This window comes from Pinus tabuliformis, chromosome 3_1 (genome assembly GCF_031772625.1).
Source record: "Pinus tabuliformis cultivar Carrire ecotype Pingquan chromosome 3_1, CPIR1, whole genome shotgun sequence".
Classification (NCBI taxonomy): Eukaryota; Viridiplantae; Streptophyta; class Pinopsida; order Pinales; family Pinaceae; genus Pinus; species Pinus tabuliformis.
Window position 1 is genome coordinate 529,890,398 of NC_142301.1, and position 19,079 is coordinate 529,909,476.

Consider the following 19,079-nt stretch of genomic DNA (forward strand, 5'->3'; position numbering starts at 1 on the left):
GGGGGTTGGTGCTTTAAGCTAGTAGGTTCTTTGTACTTTCAAAAAAAAATCGATACCTCTTGTATGTTGATTCCTATAAGTTTGATGTAAACTAAATTTGGTCAACTAAATAATCACTTCAGCAAATATATAACTAAATAATTAATTAACCGGTGATGTAATTACATAATTCTGACAATAAAAACACTGCTACAAGATATCTCTCAAATTTAAAATACAAATTGTGTGATACTACAATTTTTAATGACTCTGATCCTACAGATACGATATATCATCTACGGAGATTAAAGGTATAGGCGGCGCAGTCCATTTTTTTTTTTTTAACCACATGGTGAATCGGTAACTGCCAGGCCTAATCTATGGGAGACCAAGGATCAAACCTCATAGCTGCCACTATAACACCAAGAGCATAACCAACCACCTGCAAGTCGGGTATACTAAGTTCCTATGATTTTAGCAAGCGCAGACTCACGGGAAAGGGGAACCCGCCCCTCTAGCTGCCACCACAGCAGGTCATTGTACTCAATGAGATTTGAACTTCGGTCTACCCGGGCTTCGCCCATATGACTTACCGTCAAACCACACATCACTGTAGGGGGGCACATTTCATTTTTAAGTTCCAAGATTTAAAGGAATATAATGTCAAAACTGTGAAACAAGGTTCCGCTTTCGGCCTCTAAAATTGAAAGGGTTTTACATTAAAGCATAAAGGGAACGACCGACGTAATCATCGGCGCTCTTAATGCCATCTTTAAACTAAGTTGTGAGACCTGTGTGTCAAGCCATGTTTAATTGCAATGGCTTGGAAATCAAATGAGCCTCAGACGAACAGATCTGATTTTGATTTAAGGGCAAGTATGTTACATGTCCTTCGAATTGAGCGGAACTGATTTTGATTTAAGGGCATGTTGCAGGGCGACGGGATTCACTTAAAGATGAGAGCCAGGCATCCAGTACAATGGTATAGACTAAAGTGCACATACACAGGCTGGACAAATATGATGATGGCATTTCAATAATAGCTAAAAGCTTTCGAAATATTTCAAAATTTTTAAATATTTTATTTTTATTTTGGACTATAATGATTATATATCAAGATCAATTTAACTACGTTGCTCAACCAAAAAAACTCAAATAAAAATTAATGGTAAATTAAATGAAAGTCCAATCTTAACGTAAAACTATACTTTTGTATGGTTGAGGTAGACAAGCACTTGTGGCTATGCGAGTCAAAGTCTTTCCCTCTCGACATTTTGTCGTTTACAGCATCTTGCGTGCTGTATATGTTTCTTGTGGTTTACAGCATCTTACAACTTTTATTACTTTAATGTCCCCAGAAATGATGCGCGTGACCCCACGCGCAAAGGGTGGTCTTTGATGCGTTCGATAGTCGGCGTCCACTCCCCTTAGAAAAACCGCCTCGAAATATACACGCCCGGGTGGAAAAATAGGAGAGAGGGCGCATAACCAAGGAGTGAAAGGCTTAACGCGGATAAGATATCTCTGCACTGCAACATTTTTCATCACCATTATCTCCCGAATCTCCGAATTTCGCAAACTGGTAAGTCTCAGTCGACCATCAAATTTCTTATTTTTTGAATTCGCAATGGCTTCCTTACCATCTGCATCCTCAACCCCCACAAGACACCCTGAAACTGAAGTTGCAGTTCCGTCTGCCTCTACCTACGCCCCTGCTCTTCCCAGAAATAATTATTATTATCAGATATTCCTAAATCATCGCGGGCCTGACGTGAAGAAAACGCTCGCCAGCTCCCTCTATTATCGCCTTGTTTCCCATGGATTTAAGGTCTTTCTGGACAGAAGGGAAATGAAAGAGGGAGAAAATATAACTTCTCAAATTGAAGGCGCTATCAGAAGCGCCTCCGTCCACGTCGCTATTTTCTCTCCAGGTTATGCAGAATCAAAATGGTGCTTGGATGAGCTCGTCCTCATGTGGAACACGGGCAGTACTATTATCCCAGTATTTTACAAGGTCAAACCTTACGATCTGAGATGGACACAAGGAGGAAAAGGTTTGTACGCGAAAGCCCTTGAAGACCTAGCAACGAAGAAAACAGACGGAGGTAAGCCGCGATACGACTCCGAGACTATAGAAAATTGGAGGAATGCTCTTCTTCATGTTGCAGAAATAAGCGGTTTTGAGCTGGAGGCCTTTAATGGGTGAGAATTCAACCTATCCCCTCCGTATCGTATCGTATTACTTTATGTATAGTTATATATACAGGCTTTTGTTTTTCACTAGATGTATTTATTTCTTGTGTATATCCAGCGACGAGGGGGAGCTGATCGACAAGGTTGTTAAGAGAGTGCAGGAAGAATTAGAAAAAATAATCTTCACAGTGGCCGAATATCCATATGGTGTGGATGAAAAGGTTGAAAATTTTGAAAAGACAGTCTTATTACAGCAGCAGCAGAGTGGGAAACCTCTCGTAGTGGGAATTGTTGGGATGGGCGGTGTGGGAAAAACAACCGTTGCAAAAGAACTCTCCAATAAGAAGACGAAGAGGTCACTATACAGTAAATACTGTTTTTTATCGAATGAAAATAGAGATAAAAACTCTTTACAACGAAAGCTTTATCATAGGTTGACTGGATTAGATCTGGGAACAGACAATATAGATGAAGCTATAGACAAACTTAAAGTACATTCAAAATTTCAGGCCTTTGTAATTTTAGATGGTGCAGATGATAAGGATCAGGTGGTTGCAGTTTTGGCCTTTCAAACTGTTCTCAGCTCGGATAGCTTAATATTGATCACATCTAGAGATAGAGATGTTCTCACACACTCGGGAGTACAGGAGTCATTAATTTATAAGTTAACTGGCCTAAGTACTAAACATTCCCGAGAGGTCTTTTGCTCAAATGCCTTCGACCAGCCCCATCCACGTCCAGGATTTGAATCTCTTGTCGATGTGTATTTAAATGCCTGTGAAGGACTGCCTTTATCTTTGAATGTGCTTGGGGCAAGTCTTCGTGGAAAAAATGACATATGTGAATGGAAAGATGGTTTGGAAGGACTTCAACAAAAACTTCCGAGTGAAATAGAAAGGACACTCAAAATTAGTTACGATGGACTTGATACACAGGAAAAAGAAATATTCTTAGACATTGTCAGTTTTTTCATAGGAGAAAAGAGGGATATGGCAATAAAAATATGGGATGGATCGGGCTGGAAAGGTAGGTCGGCATTCCAAAGTCTACAGAACAAATCCCTTGTAGAAGTGGACAGTGAAAATAAGATTAAAATATTGCATAATCACCTTCGAGATATGGGAAGAAAGGTGGGAAGAGAGGCAGCGTCAGGTTCAGGGCGTCGTCTTTGGCGGTGCACAGAGCATATTGATGATCTGCTGCAGCAATTACATGTAAGTGCTCACAAATTTCAAACTTTTACGAATTTTACCTATTATTTTTTTGGATTTAATTGTGTTAAATAAGTAATTTAATTTATTTATGATTTTTGAATAGTTCTCTTAGTACTTATTGTATTGGGTGATGTCCAATGGGGTGAAGAAGTGACATTGAAATTAGTGAAATGAATCACACAACGTCAATTATCACTTTCTGGGGCTTGCACCTGGTAACCAGGGCTTCCCAGGAGGTCACCCATCCCATATGGCCTCTGGCTCAAGCTGGCTTAGCTATGGAGTTTTCCTCACAATCAAGCAAATGAGGTAGCAAGCTGATTGCCGGGAAATCTCCACAGTTACAAGTGCTTGAGCCAGAAGCAATATGTGATGGATGATCCGGGATGAACCCTATGTGATTCATTTCACTCGTTTCAATCTCACTTCTTCCTCCTATGAGCAAATCTCACTTCTTCCTCCTATGAGCATCACCCGATGCAATGAATAATATCTAATATAATACACTGTAAAAACCCCTCAATACTCTAATCCTTTATGAATTTATTAAATAAAAAGCTCCCTAAAATTTTTAATATCTAATATAATGCACAGTGAAAACCCCAAAATATGAATTTGTTAGATAAAAAGCTCCATGAAATTTCTAATGGTAGAGGTTCCAGAATGACCAGGTAAGGGGACTTAGGACAGATCGTGATCTTGTGTCAACCGAAGAGCCGGAAGTCAGGACGGCTTGGTATCATGTGTCTGGGCACGAAAGTAAACCTACCGTTAAGAATACAAAGTTGCAACTTCTTGATGTTGAAGGTAACTCGGCCTTCATTTTGAAGAAGCTGCACCCAACAAATCTCATATGGCTTCGCTGGAGAAATTGCTCCTCCTCATCTCTGCCTGACTGGGTTCCAATGGATAAGTTAAGGGTTTTAGAAGTGAACAGCAGCATCCTGAAAAAGTTGTGGAAAGGAAAAGGATTGTGGAAAGAAAAAGGAAAGCCTCAGGTAAATAGAGATTTGTTGGGTTAAAGTTTGTGCGTTCATTCACTATTGATTTTGTAACACGGGGCCTCCAACAAATTTGCAGGGCTTTGTAGACAACAATCGTCAAAATATTTCTCACAATTGAATCCGTGATCATTTTGCAGGCACCTTTGGCATTGCGAGAGCTGGTCATAACTTCTCCCCTTTCAGAGTTACCGAACTCCATAGGGGATTTGGAGTACCTTGAGTTAATGGAGTTAACAAACTGCTCAGAAATAAAGTCACTGCCAGATTCCTTGGGGAAGTTAAAAAGCCTGAAACACATCGATCTATCTGGCTCCAAAAAATTGGAGAAGCTTCCAGATTCCTTCGATCGTCTCGCGTCTTTGAAAGTCATCAAGTTAAGAGACTGTTCAGAAATAAAGTCCCTGCCAGATTCCATGGGGAAGTTAACAAACCTCGAGCACATTGATCTGTCTCTCTGCAAAAATTTGGAACGCCTTCCAAAGACCTTCGGAGATTTAACGAGGCTTAGATATCTGGATTTAAGCCGTTGCAATTATTTAACCATCGACAGCAATACACTTGGAAATATCAGGAAGCTTGAATACATAGATCTTTCCGATTGCGAGAAAATTAAGTCATTGCCTCCTCAAGTCTTCCATCAACAGTCTCTGGAAAAATTATATGGCCCTTTCCTGCAGATGGTGCCGTCTCCTCTATATGGAAATTTGAAGGAATTGAAGCTCTGGAAAGGCAGTAAATTCAAGGAATTGGAAGGTTTGTCAATTCCCGGTAAATTCTTGACTCAATTGGCTAAGTTGACGGTCAATGAGTGTGTATTCCCCGAACGGTCTTTTCCAAAGAATGAAGCGGAAACAGGAGCGTCGACATTGAAGCATGTGCAGCTCCAACATATGGAACTGTGCAAGACCGAAATATCAGAGGTATCGTTTGCTGAAGGATTTTGCCCCAACCTTCGACAGCTTCTCATCAACTCTTGTGATCGTCTTGAAAAGGTTGGAACATTGCCCGATGCACTGGAAAAACTGGAACTGATTAGGTGTAAGGAATTGAAGAAAATAGAGGGACTTCGTGGTCTTGCAAAACTTCAAATGTTGAAAATTAAGGCGTGCAGAAAATTAGAAGAGCTATCCAGTATCGAAACATTGGTATCTTTGGAATTGTTGGTTGTATCTAAATGTGGGAAGCTGAAGAGGATAGAGAGGTTGAACCAGCTGACCAAGCTCCGACGACTTAATCTTAGTGAGTGTTCAGAGTTAGAGGAACTGGTTGTATCTGAATGTGGGAAGCTGAAGAGTATAGAGAGCTTGAGCCAGCTGACCAAGCTCCGACGACTTAATCTTAGTAAGTGTTCAGAGTTAGAGGAACTTCAAGGTGTTGAACATTTAATGTCATTGAAATCGCTCGTTGAAGAATGTCCCAAACTACAGAGGAGCAGCCCGGAAAACTCCAATGGGCAAAGCTCGACTTAGTAAAAGGAATGTTTGTTTCATCGCAGAAGTCTTGAATAACATGTATATATACAAAACAAGCCAGAAATATGAGTCATGGTTTCTTTTGGAAGTCCATATTATTTTATGTGAAAGTATTAGAAAAGGTAATCTTGATTGATTTGATGATAAGATTTTATCGTATTTATGAGGGGGAGAGATTTGGCTCGCTTAGTTTAGTTTTCCTAATGCTTTATATTTAAATTTAGATTATTTAATAATAATAATAATAATATTTATATTTTCAAATTTTTATTTGAAGAGAGTTTTATTTGAATGGTTCATTAGGCACAATACTTGGTAAGGTTTTGCAAATGGGGTAGTAAGTTAAGTGAGTTTGATTGTGGGGAAAACTCCACAGTTAATCACTTGAGCCAGATGCGCTTTGGGATGCGTGACCTCCCAAGAAGAGTCCTAGTTACCCAGTGCAGGCCCCAGAAGTGATGGGATGGGTGACCTTTACCTAGTGCAAGCCCTGGAAGTGATGGGATGGCTGACCTCTTGGGAAGTCCTGGTTATCAGGTGCAAGCCTTGGAAGTGATCATTGACGCTATGTGATTCATTTCACTAGTTTCAATCTCACTCCTTCACCCCTGCGAGCGTCACCTGATGCAATGAGTGTTAAGTGGACTATTCAAAAATCATGAGAAATTAGTCAGTTACAATTACCTCTCATGGAAATGGTCATCCCGAAAATGATATCTAAAATAAAGTGGTGGGATGGGTGACTTCCCGGGAAGTCCTGGTTATCATCCCGAAAATGATATCTAAAATAAAGTGGTGGGATGGGTGACTTCCCAGGAAGTCCTGGTTATCTAAGCCCTGGAAGTGATGATTGACGCTATGCGATTCATTTCACTAGTTTCGATCCCACTCACCTGATGCAATGAGTGCTAAGTGGACTATTAAAAAATCATGAGAAATTAATTAGTTACCATTACCTCTCGTGGAAATGGTCATCTCTAAAATGATATTTAAAATAAAAATTAATAAATTATTATATTTTAAAATAATATTTTGTTTATTAATATTTTAAAAAATATTTTAATAAAATGTAAATTAACACCCAATGCAATGAGTGCTAAGTGAACTATTAAAAAATCATGAGAAATTAGTGAGTTATGACTACCTCTCATGAAAATGGTCATAGATGAATGACTTTATTAATATAATTGAATCCGGAAAATAATATCTAAAACAAAAATAAATAAAATATTATATTTTATAATAATATTTTTGTTTATTAAAATTTTAAAAAATATTTTAATAAAATATAGATTAAATTTAAATTATAACCAAAAAAATATCATGTAAAGGTTTAGATAAAGAATTTAATATTATAAATTAAATATATGTTTAATATTAATTTATCCTCAACCAGATTTTAGCAATAAGAAATTTATTTTTTGACAAATTAAAAACAATAAAGATAAAAAAATACATTACTTTTAAAGAAAAAATATAATTATAATTTGTAAGAATATTTACACCCAATTAACTTAATTTTCTTGTTTTTTAAATTTAAAATTTCGTTGCTTTTGTTTTTTTTGTTTAAATTAAAACTTAAAAGAATTATAAATACAAATTTAAAAGAAAAAACTAATTCATATTCCACTTTAAAAAATTCAGCTGGTCTTAAACCTTTTTTCACTAATCTCTCCCTATCCCTTAACATGAAGATGTGAGTCTATCTTTTCGGGATTCATTTGGCTTCATATTCACTTTAAACTATCTAACCCTTTTTGAAATTAAATATTTAAAAATAAATAAATAATTTTTTATTATATTTTTGTTATTTTTAATAAATAAAAATAATATATATATATATATATATATATATATATTTATATATATATTTATATTTATATTTATATTATGACATTTTTTTCACTCACTTTTAACCCTGCCACTTTTTACTTATTTAATACATGTGTCTTATGTATAAATAAAATAATCCATTCATTTGGATATATATCTCATAGCTTAAAAACACAATAATAAAATTATAATATTTTCTTTACATTTGAATTCTACGCTTATTTATTTATTTGATACCCGTTTTCACTCACTTTTAACCCTGCGACTTTTTACTTATTTAATACATGTGTCTTATGTATAAATAAAATAATCCATTCATTTGGATATATATCTCATAGCTTAAAAACACAATAATAAAATTATAATACTTTCTTTACATTTGAATTCTACGCTTATTTATTTATTTGATACCCGTTTCTTATTAGGTGTACATAGTTCATTCATTATTCAAAAAAGTATTTCCATTAAAATAATATTTTTGCATAGAATGTATCGTGTACTTTGGGTTTTGTTTCTTTCTCACCCAAGTTTAATATTAATGTATAAAATGTGGGTTCATTTTGGATCTTGTTTCTTTCTCATTTAAATTTTTAGAAGAAGAGTTGATCTAAATTTTAAAAGTATTTATAGTGTATATTTAGATCTATAAGTAATAAAGTCATATGTGAATGTAAAAGAGGATTTGATAAATTTTTAATTGATAGAGTGAAACCTAATTAAAATTGACTACATAAACCAGACACATTATGACAAGGAAATAGGAAAAGAGAAGGTTGGAAAGGAGAGGTCTAAAAAATGGGGTCATTGCATGTAATGGATTTTTTTAGTGGAGTCTTTTTCTAGTTCTCTACTTCTTTTTCATATTTTTGTGATGTATTTGGCTCATGCATTTTCATAAATGTTCTAGTGATTAATTTAATGGAGGTTTGTATGTTTTTGTATGTTTTCTCTCCTCCTCTCTCGACATTCAAGCCTTCTGAATCTAACAGCTCCCAAGATCCAGATCATTGGTACCATAGTAGGCTAGCACTCCATGGGAATCTCATGTGGAATCTACATGTAACATATAGAACCTTGGGTGACCTCAATTCCAACCCCTTTTAAGCTTAACCATAATTTTATAACCATCATTAACGCATAATAATGGATTGAATGCAAGAAATCCATATTCATAAAGCTTGATACAAGTACCATGACTGTATTATCTTAGAGGCTGTATAATAGCTCATTTAAAAAAAATGTTATCTCAAATGAATTTGATTTCATGTCTTGGTTTAAGATATATCATTGATTAAAGTCACACATGTTTGCAAAGAAACACAATTTCACATGCCTTCAGTCTTACGAAGGATTTTATTACTCTATAGGATATAACAAAGAAATTATACTATATTAGTGGAAAGCTCTTCTCAATAGCTCAATTGGGTCTTGAATATAATTTGGTTCCATTAACAATTAAAAAAAATTACAAACAAAGTTGTAGCTAGAGGTACACAAAAAAATAGCGTTATCGGGAAATCTAGTGTCTATGCAGAGCTGCTAGTCCCACTAAGATGGGTAGCTATCTTAGAAACAAACAAACTAAAGCCACTTTCATTTTCCTTTATGAGAAGTAGATAGGAGGAGAGCGAAGAATACCAACCTCAATCTTTCGCTTAGTTCCTTGCTTGTTCCTTCTCCCCTCTAACAGATCTTTACTGCTCCTTCCTTGCTTACCTGCTTCAAAGAGTACCTGTAAAGTCAAAGCAGCATAATACCTTCAAAGTACAGAGATTCTACAATCATAAACAATATAGGACCAGATATATATTGACCACGCAAATGTATATATCATCAAACATACAAGAATGTGGAGGAAAACTTGAATAGCTTTATTGATATAAAGAATAGAAGAGAGGATTACAACTCATTGATCTGACCCGACGTCATCCTCCCAGCATGAAAGCCCTTTTTCACCTCATGAAAAGCTTAGATCACCCAACACTATGATGTTTCACCAGGAAACCAACAACACTTCCTTACAAGATACAAAATTCCATCCTTTGGATCTCTGGGATGAGGGATCCATATATAGATGTTTGCAGGGGGGTGAGTCAGCTTCTGGGATTTTGATTAGTGTCCTCTCTCTGATAGTTCTTGGTTCCACTTGGAGATTCATGATCTCGTACTCATCCTTAGGCGAATTCAAAGAGGCAAGTGTCACATGTGAAGTTTCTGGAAGATTCCATGATCATCCACCTTACAAACTGTCTCTGCCATTTGTCTACTCTCGCCCATCGCACCCTACAGAAGGGGTTTTCAGTATGCATCACACTTTTTTCATGTGGCAGGTGAGATGCATCACACCCTTAGCATTGAGCAGTCTGTATGGTCCAGTTTTGACTAGTTCTGAGCGGTTTTCCATGGAGAAATTCTGGGAGATGATGTAATCAGCTGACCTTGTTCCTTTATGATGTGAAACAACACTTTTAGGGACTCAGAAGCCCTTGGTTTATGGACATATATGATAGGGGTTGAAGTGCCCAAATATGTCTATAACAAATAGGAACCAAGTTATGGGTCATTCACAAAACATCAGTTATGTGTTAACCACACAAAACCTTTTTCCAAGTTTGTCATTGATCACTTAGTTATGGGTCATCCACAGGACCATGGTGGCAATAGTTATGTGTTAACCATGCAAATCACTAGTCTTCATTGACATTCAACACATTGTAATCATGACAATTATGGGTTAACCACAAAATCTTCTTCCTTTCATTGGCACTTGAAACATTATAATCATGATGGTTATGGGTCATTCAAAAACCCACAATTATGGGATATCCACATAGTAGAATTCTTTTCATTGGAACTCAACATATTATGATGATTATGGTTATGGGTAATCCACAAACCCATGGTTATCGGTTAGCCACACAAAACCTTCTTTTCATTACCACTTAGCACATTGTAATCATGATGATTGTGGGTTATCCACAAACCCAAAATTATGGGCTAACTAGACAAAATCATTCTCTTTGCTGGCTCACAACAAATTACAATCATAATGGTCTATTGAACATAACTGGATTCCTCTTTTTCTTTTAAGCATGGGTGGATGATGGGGTCCATCATTTTCTAGTTGGGGAGGACTGATATGGATATTAGGAGGGTTTATAATCTACGTTTCGATATATAAGTCTTAAAGTCACATTTTTATGTAAAATATGACTTGATAAATCTATAATTGATAGAATTAAACTTAATAAAAGTTGATTTCATCAATAAGACACCTTATAACAAGGCAATAGGAAGAGCGTGAAGGTTGGGAAAAAGAGGTACCAAAATTGGACTCATTGCATCTAGTGATAATGGAATCCTTCTCCAACTATGTGATTATTTTTTCATATTTTTGTTACATATTTGGTTCATGCATTTTCATTAATGTTATGATTAATTTCATGGAAAATTTTATTTTTTTCCTCCCTAATCTTTCGACATGCAAACCTTCTAAGATTTAGAACCTAAGAGATAAATTAGGATATAGCCTAGTAAAGTTTATGCATTTTTGTACACTTCTATTCTAATATCTAAAATCTATGATTTAACTATATAGTTAAACAATCTTTTTATTCACTAAAGGTGAAATATACTTTAATTAAGGTAAGTGGTTTTACAAAATATTCATTTTCATGATGTTAGTATTCCTAATGGAGAAAATAATATCTATTTGGATACTGCAATTATGTCATAGTATTATTTTTGGGTCAGTATCTTAGAAGGGAATGATATAGAATGTGAAAATTTTAAATAGTATATCATGATTTTCTATGCACCAAGCATTTCTACATGAAGCTATATATGAAGGCTTATCTCTTGATCACTCCATGTCTTCTTATTTATCCCTCTATATCTCTCTTATTCCCTATATCTATCACCTTCTATCTCTCCTCTCTCCCTCTCTTTCTCTCGCCCTCTCTTTGTAACAAGCCTGGTGAAAATTCCATGTTATAAAAGTTAATAGAGGCAAAATAATAACCATGGTTGATGGGACACTTATTCCAAGCTAAATGTTGGGAAATATATCCTTGTGTAGGTGTTCATTTGGTTATTAATTGCTAAGAAAAATTGACAAAGGAAATGGCTAAGGCTTTGGAAAGACAAAATGACATTGTTGGCACATTTATTTATGAAAATAATGGAAATTAGGAGAAAAGGGAGGTGAAATGTCACAGGTTGCATGTGAGGAGGGAAATGAAGGACAATAATGGAAAATGAAGAAAATAGAGACCTCATTGATAAAAGGGATTTTTAGGATTAGTTGGTAACATTTTGTCAGTTCAATTTTGGAGCTCTCTCATTATTCTCTCTCTCTCTCTCATACTCTCGGATACATAGAGTTTTCTTGGAGCACTTTTGGAGGGTGTGGCATACTTGGATTTTTGGATCAAGAAGGAAAGGGAAGAGCAGGAAAGCTCAAGAGGGCATCGGGATCAACAACTACAGTGGATTTGGCTTGCAGGTACCAAGTTTCATGTATATTTTCCTCACTAGTTTTGGCATGCATGGAATATGCATGTGGTTTGTTGGTTGTGATTTGTCATTGTCACGGAGGATAGCCATGGTGATTGTGGATTTGTTTTGTTTTTTTTTTTTCTCGGTTGGTTCTCATGTTCCCTCAACTTGGGTTGAGTTATTAGTCCTAGAAGCCCTGGTTGGAATAAAGGCTCTAGAATCCCTGTAACAGCTTGGGTTGAGTTATTAGTCCTAGAAGTCTTGGTCGAAAAAACACTTTGGAATCCCTTGTTGGGTTGAGTTAGTAGTCCTAGAAGCCCCGGGTTGGAGAAAAGCTCTCGAAGCTTGGTAAAAGTTGTGGGTTGAGTTACTAGACTTGGAGGCCTTGGTTGGACAAATTATCTAGAAGCCTTGGAAGGCTTGGATAAAGACCAATCTGATGATGGTTTTGTGATGTATGTTTGTGAGGTGGAATCATTGTTTGATGGGTTGAGGTGGATGGCCTCTGGAAGCCATGGATGGTTTTTTATTGATGTGTTCTATGATATCCCAGATTCAAGCCTGGAATATGGCACAAGGTTGAATGACTGAAGAGATATTTGGCTCAACCATTCTACGGTCAGGTGGAATGTGGAAGTCCCATCCCAGTTTTGGATTTTGCATCATCAATATGAGGGTATTTCTATGTGTAACTCTATGAGTATTGTACTGGTTATATGTGGTTTATATGGCTATGATTTCATTGGCATTTCTATTACTATTATGTTGGTTATATATACATTTTATGACAATAGCTATGTATGGATTTCATCATTTTTTTACTAGTAAATGACTGAACACTGTATCTATGACATAATGGATGAAATGTCAGTTGATGTGTTGAGGCATCAATGTTTCTTAGTGATTCTCAGCTAACCCCTATGCTCAAGTCTTTTATTTACACATGTATATTACATATTTTTGATTTGTTTGATGAAATGTCTACCATGGTTAGTAGGGGTCCAATCAAGATCTTATTCAAGTAATTTCATTTGCACTATCATTTCTCTATTATTTTACTGTTATGAATATGTCATTCAATTATAGGGAGTGACCTGGGCTTTAGGTCTGAAAAAGTGGCTCAAATCCCGGGGACACTGGCACAACACTATGCAAAATAATCCCTGGACGCTTGCTTGTAGGCCTATGAGAGCGTCCAAAGGTCCCTAGACACTGGCATGCCCATAACATGACAACGTCTAGAGATCAAGTGGTCCAAAATCTCAGTGGGACCCAGGGGTTGGTTGGTATAAAGGTTGGATTGGTTCCTAGGGGTCCTAATGTAGATGTTGAATGTATGTATGATGCGATTCTGTACGTTCCACCTCTTTAACATGAATTACAAGGTCAAATCATAACATATTGGCATCTCGTCGCATGTTTACCCCAGTTGGCTAGTCGCTAGGGTATATGTGGGAAGAGGGTGTTACATAATGGTATCAGATCATGGTTCACCCCTTGGACTGGATGGATAGTGTGTTGGTCATGCATGAATGTCGGTTGCATGTGTGTCTCTTACGTTTGCATTCCATGTGCTTGTTGCATTTGCATGATGTTGATCATAGTTGTAGTGATGTCATCATGTGGAAGTTGATGGTGTTATTGTGGAGTGCATCGTCATGAGTGTATGATTGATTACATGTTATATGTCTCTTACATGTATCATTTTGTATGCTCGGTTACATTCTCGTATTTTTGGTTAGATTCTTGTATGCTTGGTTACATGTATCCTTCTTGTAGGTTTGGTTACAAGTATTGTTCGTTTATGCTTGATTACATGTGATTATGCATGTGTGTGGTTGGTTACACATTTCTTATGCATGTTAATGTTTGCATATGGTCAAGTGTACAATGATGTAATGGTTGTCATCATGCATCAGGTCGTGGTATGTGTTATTGATAAGATCATGCATTGATGCTTGGATTGTTGCTAGAATGATGGTTTCATGGTTATATACTTATGTGTTATGTTTCTATATGCTCTCATGATTATGTGATACATGTATCATGTTTATTTGTTGATCTTGTAGACAAGGTATCCTACCTAAGCTATACTAAGGTACGTTGGTATGTTGTCATTTTGTTTAGATGACATGATATACCTTGCAGGAAGAAATATCAAATGGATAGAAAGATGGTAGACTACAAAGAATCTCCTTATGAATTAGATGAGAAGTATGGTGTTGGAAACTCTTCCAATTTGGAAGATACACTAAGAAGCTTAATGGAAGAAATAAGGAGTTGTAAGGTAGATAATGAAGAGTCATTCAGGAACAGGAGAAACTAGTAGAGGTAAACGTAGTGATACTTCAGAGTTTGTCATATTTGCAACGACAGGGACCACTTCAGATCATCCATGAGTAGGGGGATAAAATTAATGGGGCATATGGTAGTAGGTCGCATCATGGTCACAGGTCAGATAGCGATGACACAGTTAGAGATGGCAGATTGTTTGACACTCCGGATAGGAGAAGGGATAGACATAGGTACCATTCTAGTTCTGGTTCTAACAAGCATGATGATCAATATCGTTATCATCCGTATAGGAGGAGTGATAGGGGATACTTTCTAGATGAGTTTAAGAAATAAAATCCACCAAAGTTTGATGGAGAGATGAAGAAATCACAAGATGCAGAGCCTTGGCTTATTGGTATGAAGAATTTCTTCAGGTTGCATGACTATTCAGAGAAAATGAAAGCCAAAGTAGCTACATTTAGTCTCAAAGGTAAAGCAGACATTTGGTGGGAAGATGTGAAGAATGTCAGAGGTATACAAGAGGAGGACTTGACTTGGAATGAGTTTGAGCAGCTATTCAAAAGGAAGTACCTATCAGAGATATACTTTGATGACATGGAAAAGGAATTCTATGAACTAAAGATGGGATCTATGATAGATGATGAGTACACTATCAAGTTCTTAGAGCTAATGAGGCAAGTGCCTTGCCTCAAGGAGGAGAAGGCCAAGATTTAGAGATTCACTAGTGGATTACCAATGGCATTCAAAGATAGGATTGAGTTTGATGAGCCTAGATGATTGGAGGAGGCCATTCAAAAGCCAAAGCATTTCTATGAACAATTGAAGAACATATCTTAGACTAAGCCAGACTAGAAGGAAAATGAAAATAATAAAGGAAAATGGGACAAGAAGTGAGTAAGACCATAGGATTCAGGTAATAAGGAGAATGTTGCACCACCTAAGAGGTTCAATACATCTGACAGAGGATAGGGACATCGATCTGAGGAGAAAAACAAGGATGTAGGCTGGAAGCCTATAGAGTGTTGGACTTGTGGAAAAGATCATTGCAGGAGAGAATGTTTAGATAATTAGGGTGCTAGGCATCAGATATATAGTGCACCAGACACACATACTATTGGGGATGTTGGTCAGAGCGTTCCTCATATTTATGCAACATTGGATAACAAACAGGAAAACCGTTAGGCATCTATCATTGAGATGGACGGTAAGCTTTGTGATCAAGTTAATTCTATTTTGATTGAACCTCGATCTAATTATAGCTATGTTAGTCCTGTAGGAATTTACAGGGTAAGTTCCTCAGACAGAACACCAAAAGGACACCGCTCACAACCAGATCGTAGATCAATACACCAGTATTTTGACGTGGTTAAAACCCTCAAAGAGGGAAACAATCCACGGCCTGAGCCAACACGGCCACTTCAGGCAATTTATTAATAAAAGAATGAAAATTTACATATGTTTCTCTCATGCACGGATTACCCTACAAATGACCCTCCATGCGCTTTAAATAGAATTCATGGACCAATCGGGTGTCAAGCCACGGATCAAGTGTCGGTAATACCGAGGAGAGAATGAACCATCGGATTGTAAATTACAAAATGTACAACGGTAAAGAAACACACTTTACCTAACTCTATACCTAACTCTATACTAGACCAAGTTGTACTTAAATATTTCCTATGTGTCGGAATATCCTAACATCCCCCCTTAAGAACAACTTGGGATAGGATTGAAGGATTTACAAATATGACACAATAGGAGAAGGAAGGAGGCACTAGAGCCTATCCCCCCTAGTGACAACTTCCTGAACTCCAACCATAAATCGAAGTTTAGTGAACTTCGCCTCTGTGAGAGCCTTTGTGAAGATGTCTGCAACTTGATCATCTGTTGAACAATATTGCACTTCAAGAACATGGTCGTGAATGAGCTTTTTGATGAAGTGCATGTGCAGTTCAATGTGTTTGCTGCGCTGATGTTGGACTGGATCTTTGCATAGCTGAATGACACTTTGATTATCACACCAAAGTGTAGTCGGATGCTGCTGCTCAAAGCCAAACTCTGATAGGATCTGACGAAGCCACAAGGCTTCCTTACTAGCTTATACGGCACTATGATACTCTGCTTCTGCTGATGAAAGAGAAATGGCACCTTGTTTCTTGCAAGCCCATGTAATAGGTCCTGAACCAAGAGTGAATACATAACTGACAGTAGACTTCCGATCATCAGGGTCACCAGCCCAATCGGAATCAGTGAAACCAACCAATAGAGGAGATGCTTCGGCACTGTAATGAATCCCAAACTGAATTGTACCTCGAACATAACAAAGTATTCTTTTAGCTGCTTTCCAATGACTTTCACGGGGGTTTTGCATGAACCGAGCAACAAGGCCAACAACAAAGGAAAGGTCAGGACGAGTATGGGTTAGATACAAAAGTTTTCCTACAAGTTGACGATATAAGGTAGCATCAACTTCAGGAGAAGTACAAGTGACTGAAAGTTTGACTCCAGACTGAAAGGGAGAAGGGGCTGGCTTACAGTCTTCCATGTGAAAATGACGTAGAATATCACAAGCATACTTGGACTGGGAAAGGGAAATACCCTCCTTGGATTGCAAGACTTGAAGACCGAGAAAATAGTGTAAGTGTCCTAAGTTTGTCATTTCAAATTTCCTTTTAAGGCTAGACTTCACATGGTTTATAAGGTTGGGATCACTACCAGTAAGGATAAGATCATCAAAATAAAGAACAAGGATGATAAGAGAGTTGCCCACTTTCTTGGTGTAGACAGTATTGTCAGAATGACACCTAGAAAAGCCAGATTCTAAAAGAAAGCTATCCATTTTGGCATACCAAGCCCGAGGAGCTTGCTTGAGACCATAAAGGTATTTCTTAAGTCGACATACAAGGCTGGAGTCTGTTTGTATGAAGCCAATGGGTTGTTCCATATAGATTTCTTCATGCAACTCCCCATGCAAGAAGGCAGATTTAACATCCATTTGATGGACTTCCCATTTGAAAGAGGCAGCAAGGGAAAGAACAAGGCGGATAGAGTTCATTTTGGCAACAGGGGAGAAGGTTTCAGTGTAGTCAATGCCTTCAACCTGTGAAAAACCCTTAGCAACAAGACGAGCTTTATGTTTATCAACTTTCCCATCTGGTCCATACTTGGTTCTGTAAACCCATTTGCATCTAACAAGTTTTCGTCCCTTTGGTAGAGGAACAAGATCCCATGTATCATTTTCCAACAATGAATGATATTCTTCATTCATAGCTGCTTCCCAATCTGGATGGCCTGAAGCTTCTGCAAAGGTGTCAGGATCATAATTTACTGGAGCTTGAGACAGTAAAGAAGAGGCTCTCTCGAACTGAGAACGTGTACGTCGCTGATCTGTAGGATCACCGACAAGATCACCTACTGCATCTCGAGTAGCACGAACCCATTTTGGAAGCTGAGGAGCTGAAGGAAGATCCTGAGATGGTGGGGGAGGATTGTCATCCTCACTTTCATCATCTGAAGAAGAAATGTTTTCAAAAGTAGAAGAGATAGGGAGAGGTGGCACAACCGCCGGACTAGGCTCGCAGGCCGATATATTTTCATCAAATTTTACATCTCTTCTAATGATAACATTTTTGGACTTAAATGGAATAAGTCTATAGCCTTTGACATCTTCAAAATATCCAACAAAAGTACATTTTTCACTCTTAGGTTCTAAAGCTTTATGCTTTTCATCTGGAATATGGGCCCATGCTTCACTTCCAAAAACACGAAAGTGACTTACATCTGGTTTGATTGAGCTCCATGCTTCTTCTGGAGTGATATTCTTTAAAGCCTTAGTAGGAGTGCGATTTATTATGTAATTTGCACAGTTAATTGCTTCTGCCCAAAAACTAAGACCAAGTCCTTTAGATTGTAGCATACAATTAGCCATTTCCTTTAAGGTGTGATTCTTCCTTTCAGCTACACCATTTTGTTGTGGAGTATATGGAACAATATGTTGCATTTGAATTCCATTCTCAGTGCAATAGTTGATGAATGTGTTTTTAACATATTCTCCGCCATTATCAGATCTTAACTTAAGAATTTGATGTCCAGATTGTTTTTCAACAAAGGCCTTGAAGGCCAAAAAAGTGTTAAATACTTCACTCTTGAGTTTTAAGAAGTATACCCAAGTGCGTCTGGAGAAATCATCAATGAAAGTTAAGAAATACTTGCAGCCAGAGAATGACACAACTGGAAGTGGACCACATAAATCACTATGCACAAGCTGTAAAGGGGCTGAGGCGTGCCAAGAGGCACGTTTTTCAAAACTGTCCCGATGATGTTTTCCGAGTACACATCCGGAACAAACACCATCTCTGCAAGATACCATAGGAAGACCTGTCACCATATTTTCTTTACATAGATGCTGAAGGGAGCGATAGTTTAAGTGACCAAATCGCTCATGCCAAAGTTTGCTCACTTCATCGTTATGAGCAACAAATACTGAGGGAAGATTTGATGACCCAAAGTTGTGAAACTTATACAACCTTGTAGAATCATCAGCAATGCCAGTAGCCAAAATCTGTTTAGGATCTCTTAAGTCCTTGATTACA

General features: G+C 37.3%; 1 protein-coding gene across 2 annotated transcripts; it reads left to right on the plus strand.

Moving 5' to 3' along the window:
- Nucleotides 1-1,350: 1,350 nt before the first annotated feature.
- Nucleotides 1,351-5,967, plus strand: LOC149188161 (disease resistance protein Roq1-like). 2 transcript variants are annotated; one of them, XM_089411597.1, is made up of 4 exons: nt 1,351-2,181; nt 2,291-3,386; nt 4,058-4,384; nt 4,528-5,967. In XM_089411597.1, the coding sequence occupies exons 1-4, from the start codon at nt 1,607-1,609 to the stop codon at nt 5,857-5,859; spliced, it is 3,330 nt and encodes a 1,109-aa protein (XP_089267723.1). In that variant the 5' UTR covers nt 1,351-1,606; the 3' UTR covers nt 5,860-5,967. The 2 variants fall into 2 exon arrangements, with proteins under 2 accessions (XP_089267723.1, XP_089267722.1); XM_089411596.1 differs by having other exon boundaries at nt 1,353-2,181; nt 4,049-4,384.
- Nucleotides 5,968-19,079: the final 13,112 nt, after the last annotated feature.

Coding starts and splice junctions, on each gene's coding strand:
- LOC149188161 (XM_089411596.1), top strand. CDS start 1,607: ATGGCTTCCTTACCATCTGCATCCTCAACCCCCACAAGACACCCTGAA. Junction 3,387..4,048: donor ATCTGCTGCAGCAATTACAT/GTAAGTGCTCAC, acceptor TAGAGGTTCCAG/AATGACCAGGTAAGGGGACT. Junction 4,385..4,527: donor AAGAAAAAGGAAAGCCTCAG/GTAAATAGAGAT, acceptor ATCATTTTGCAG/GCACCTTTGGCATTGCGAGA.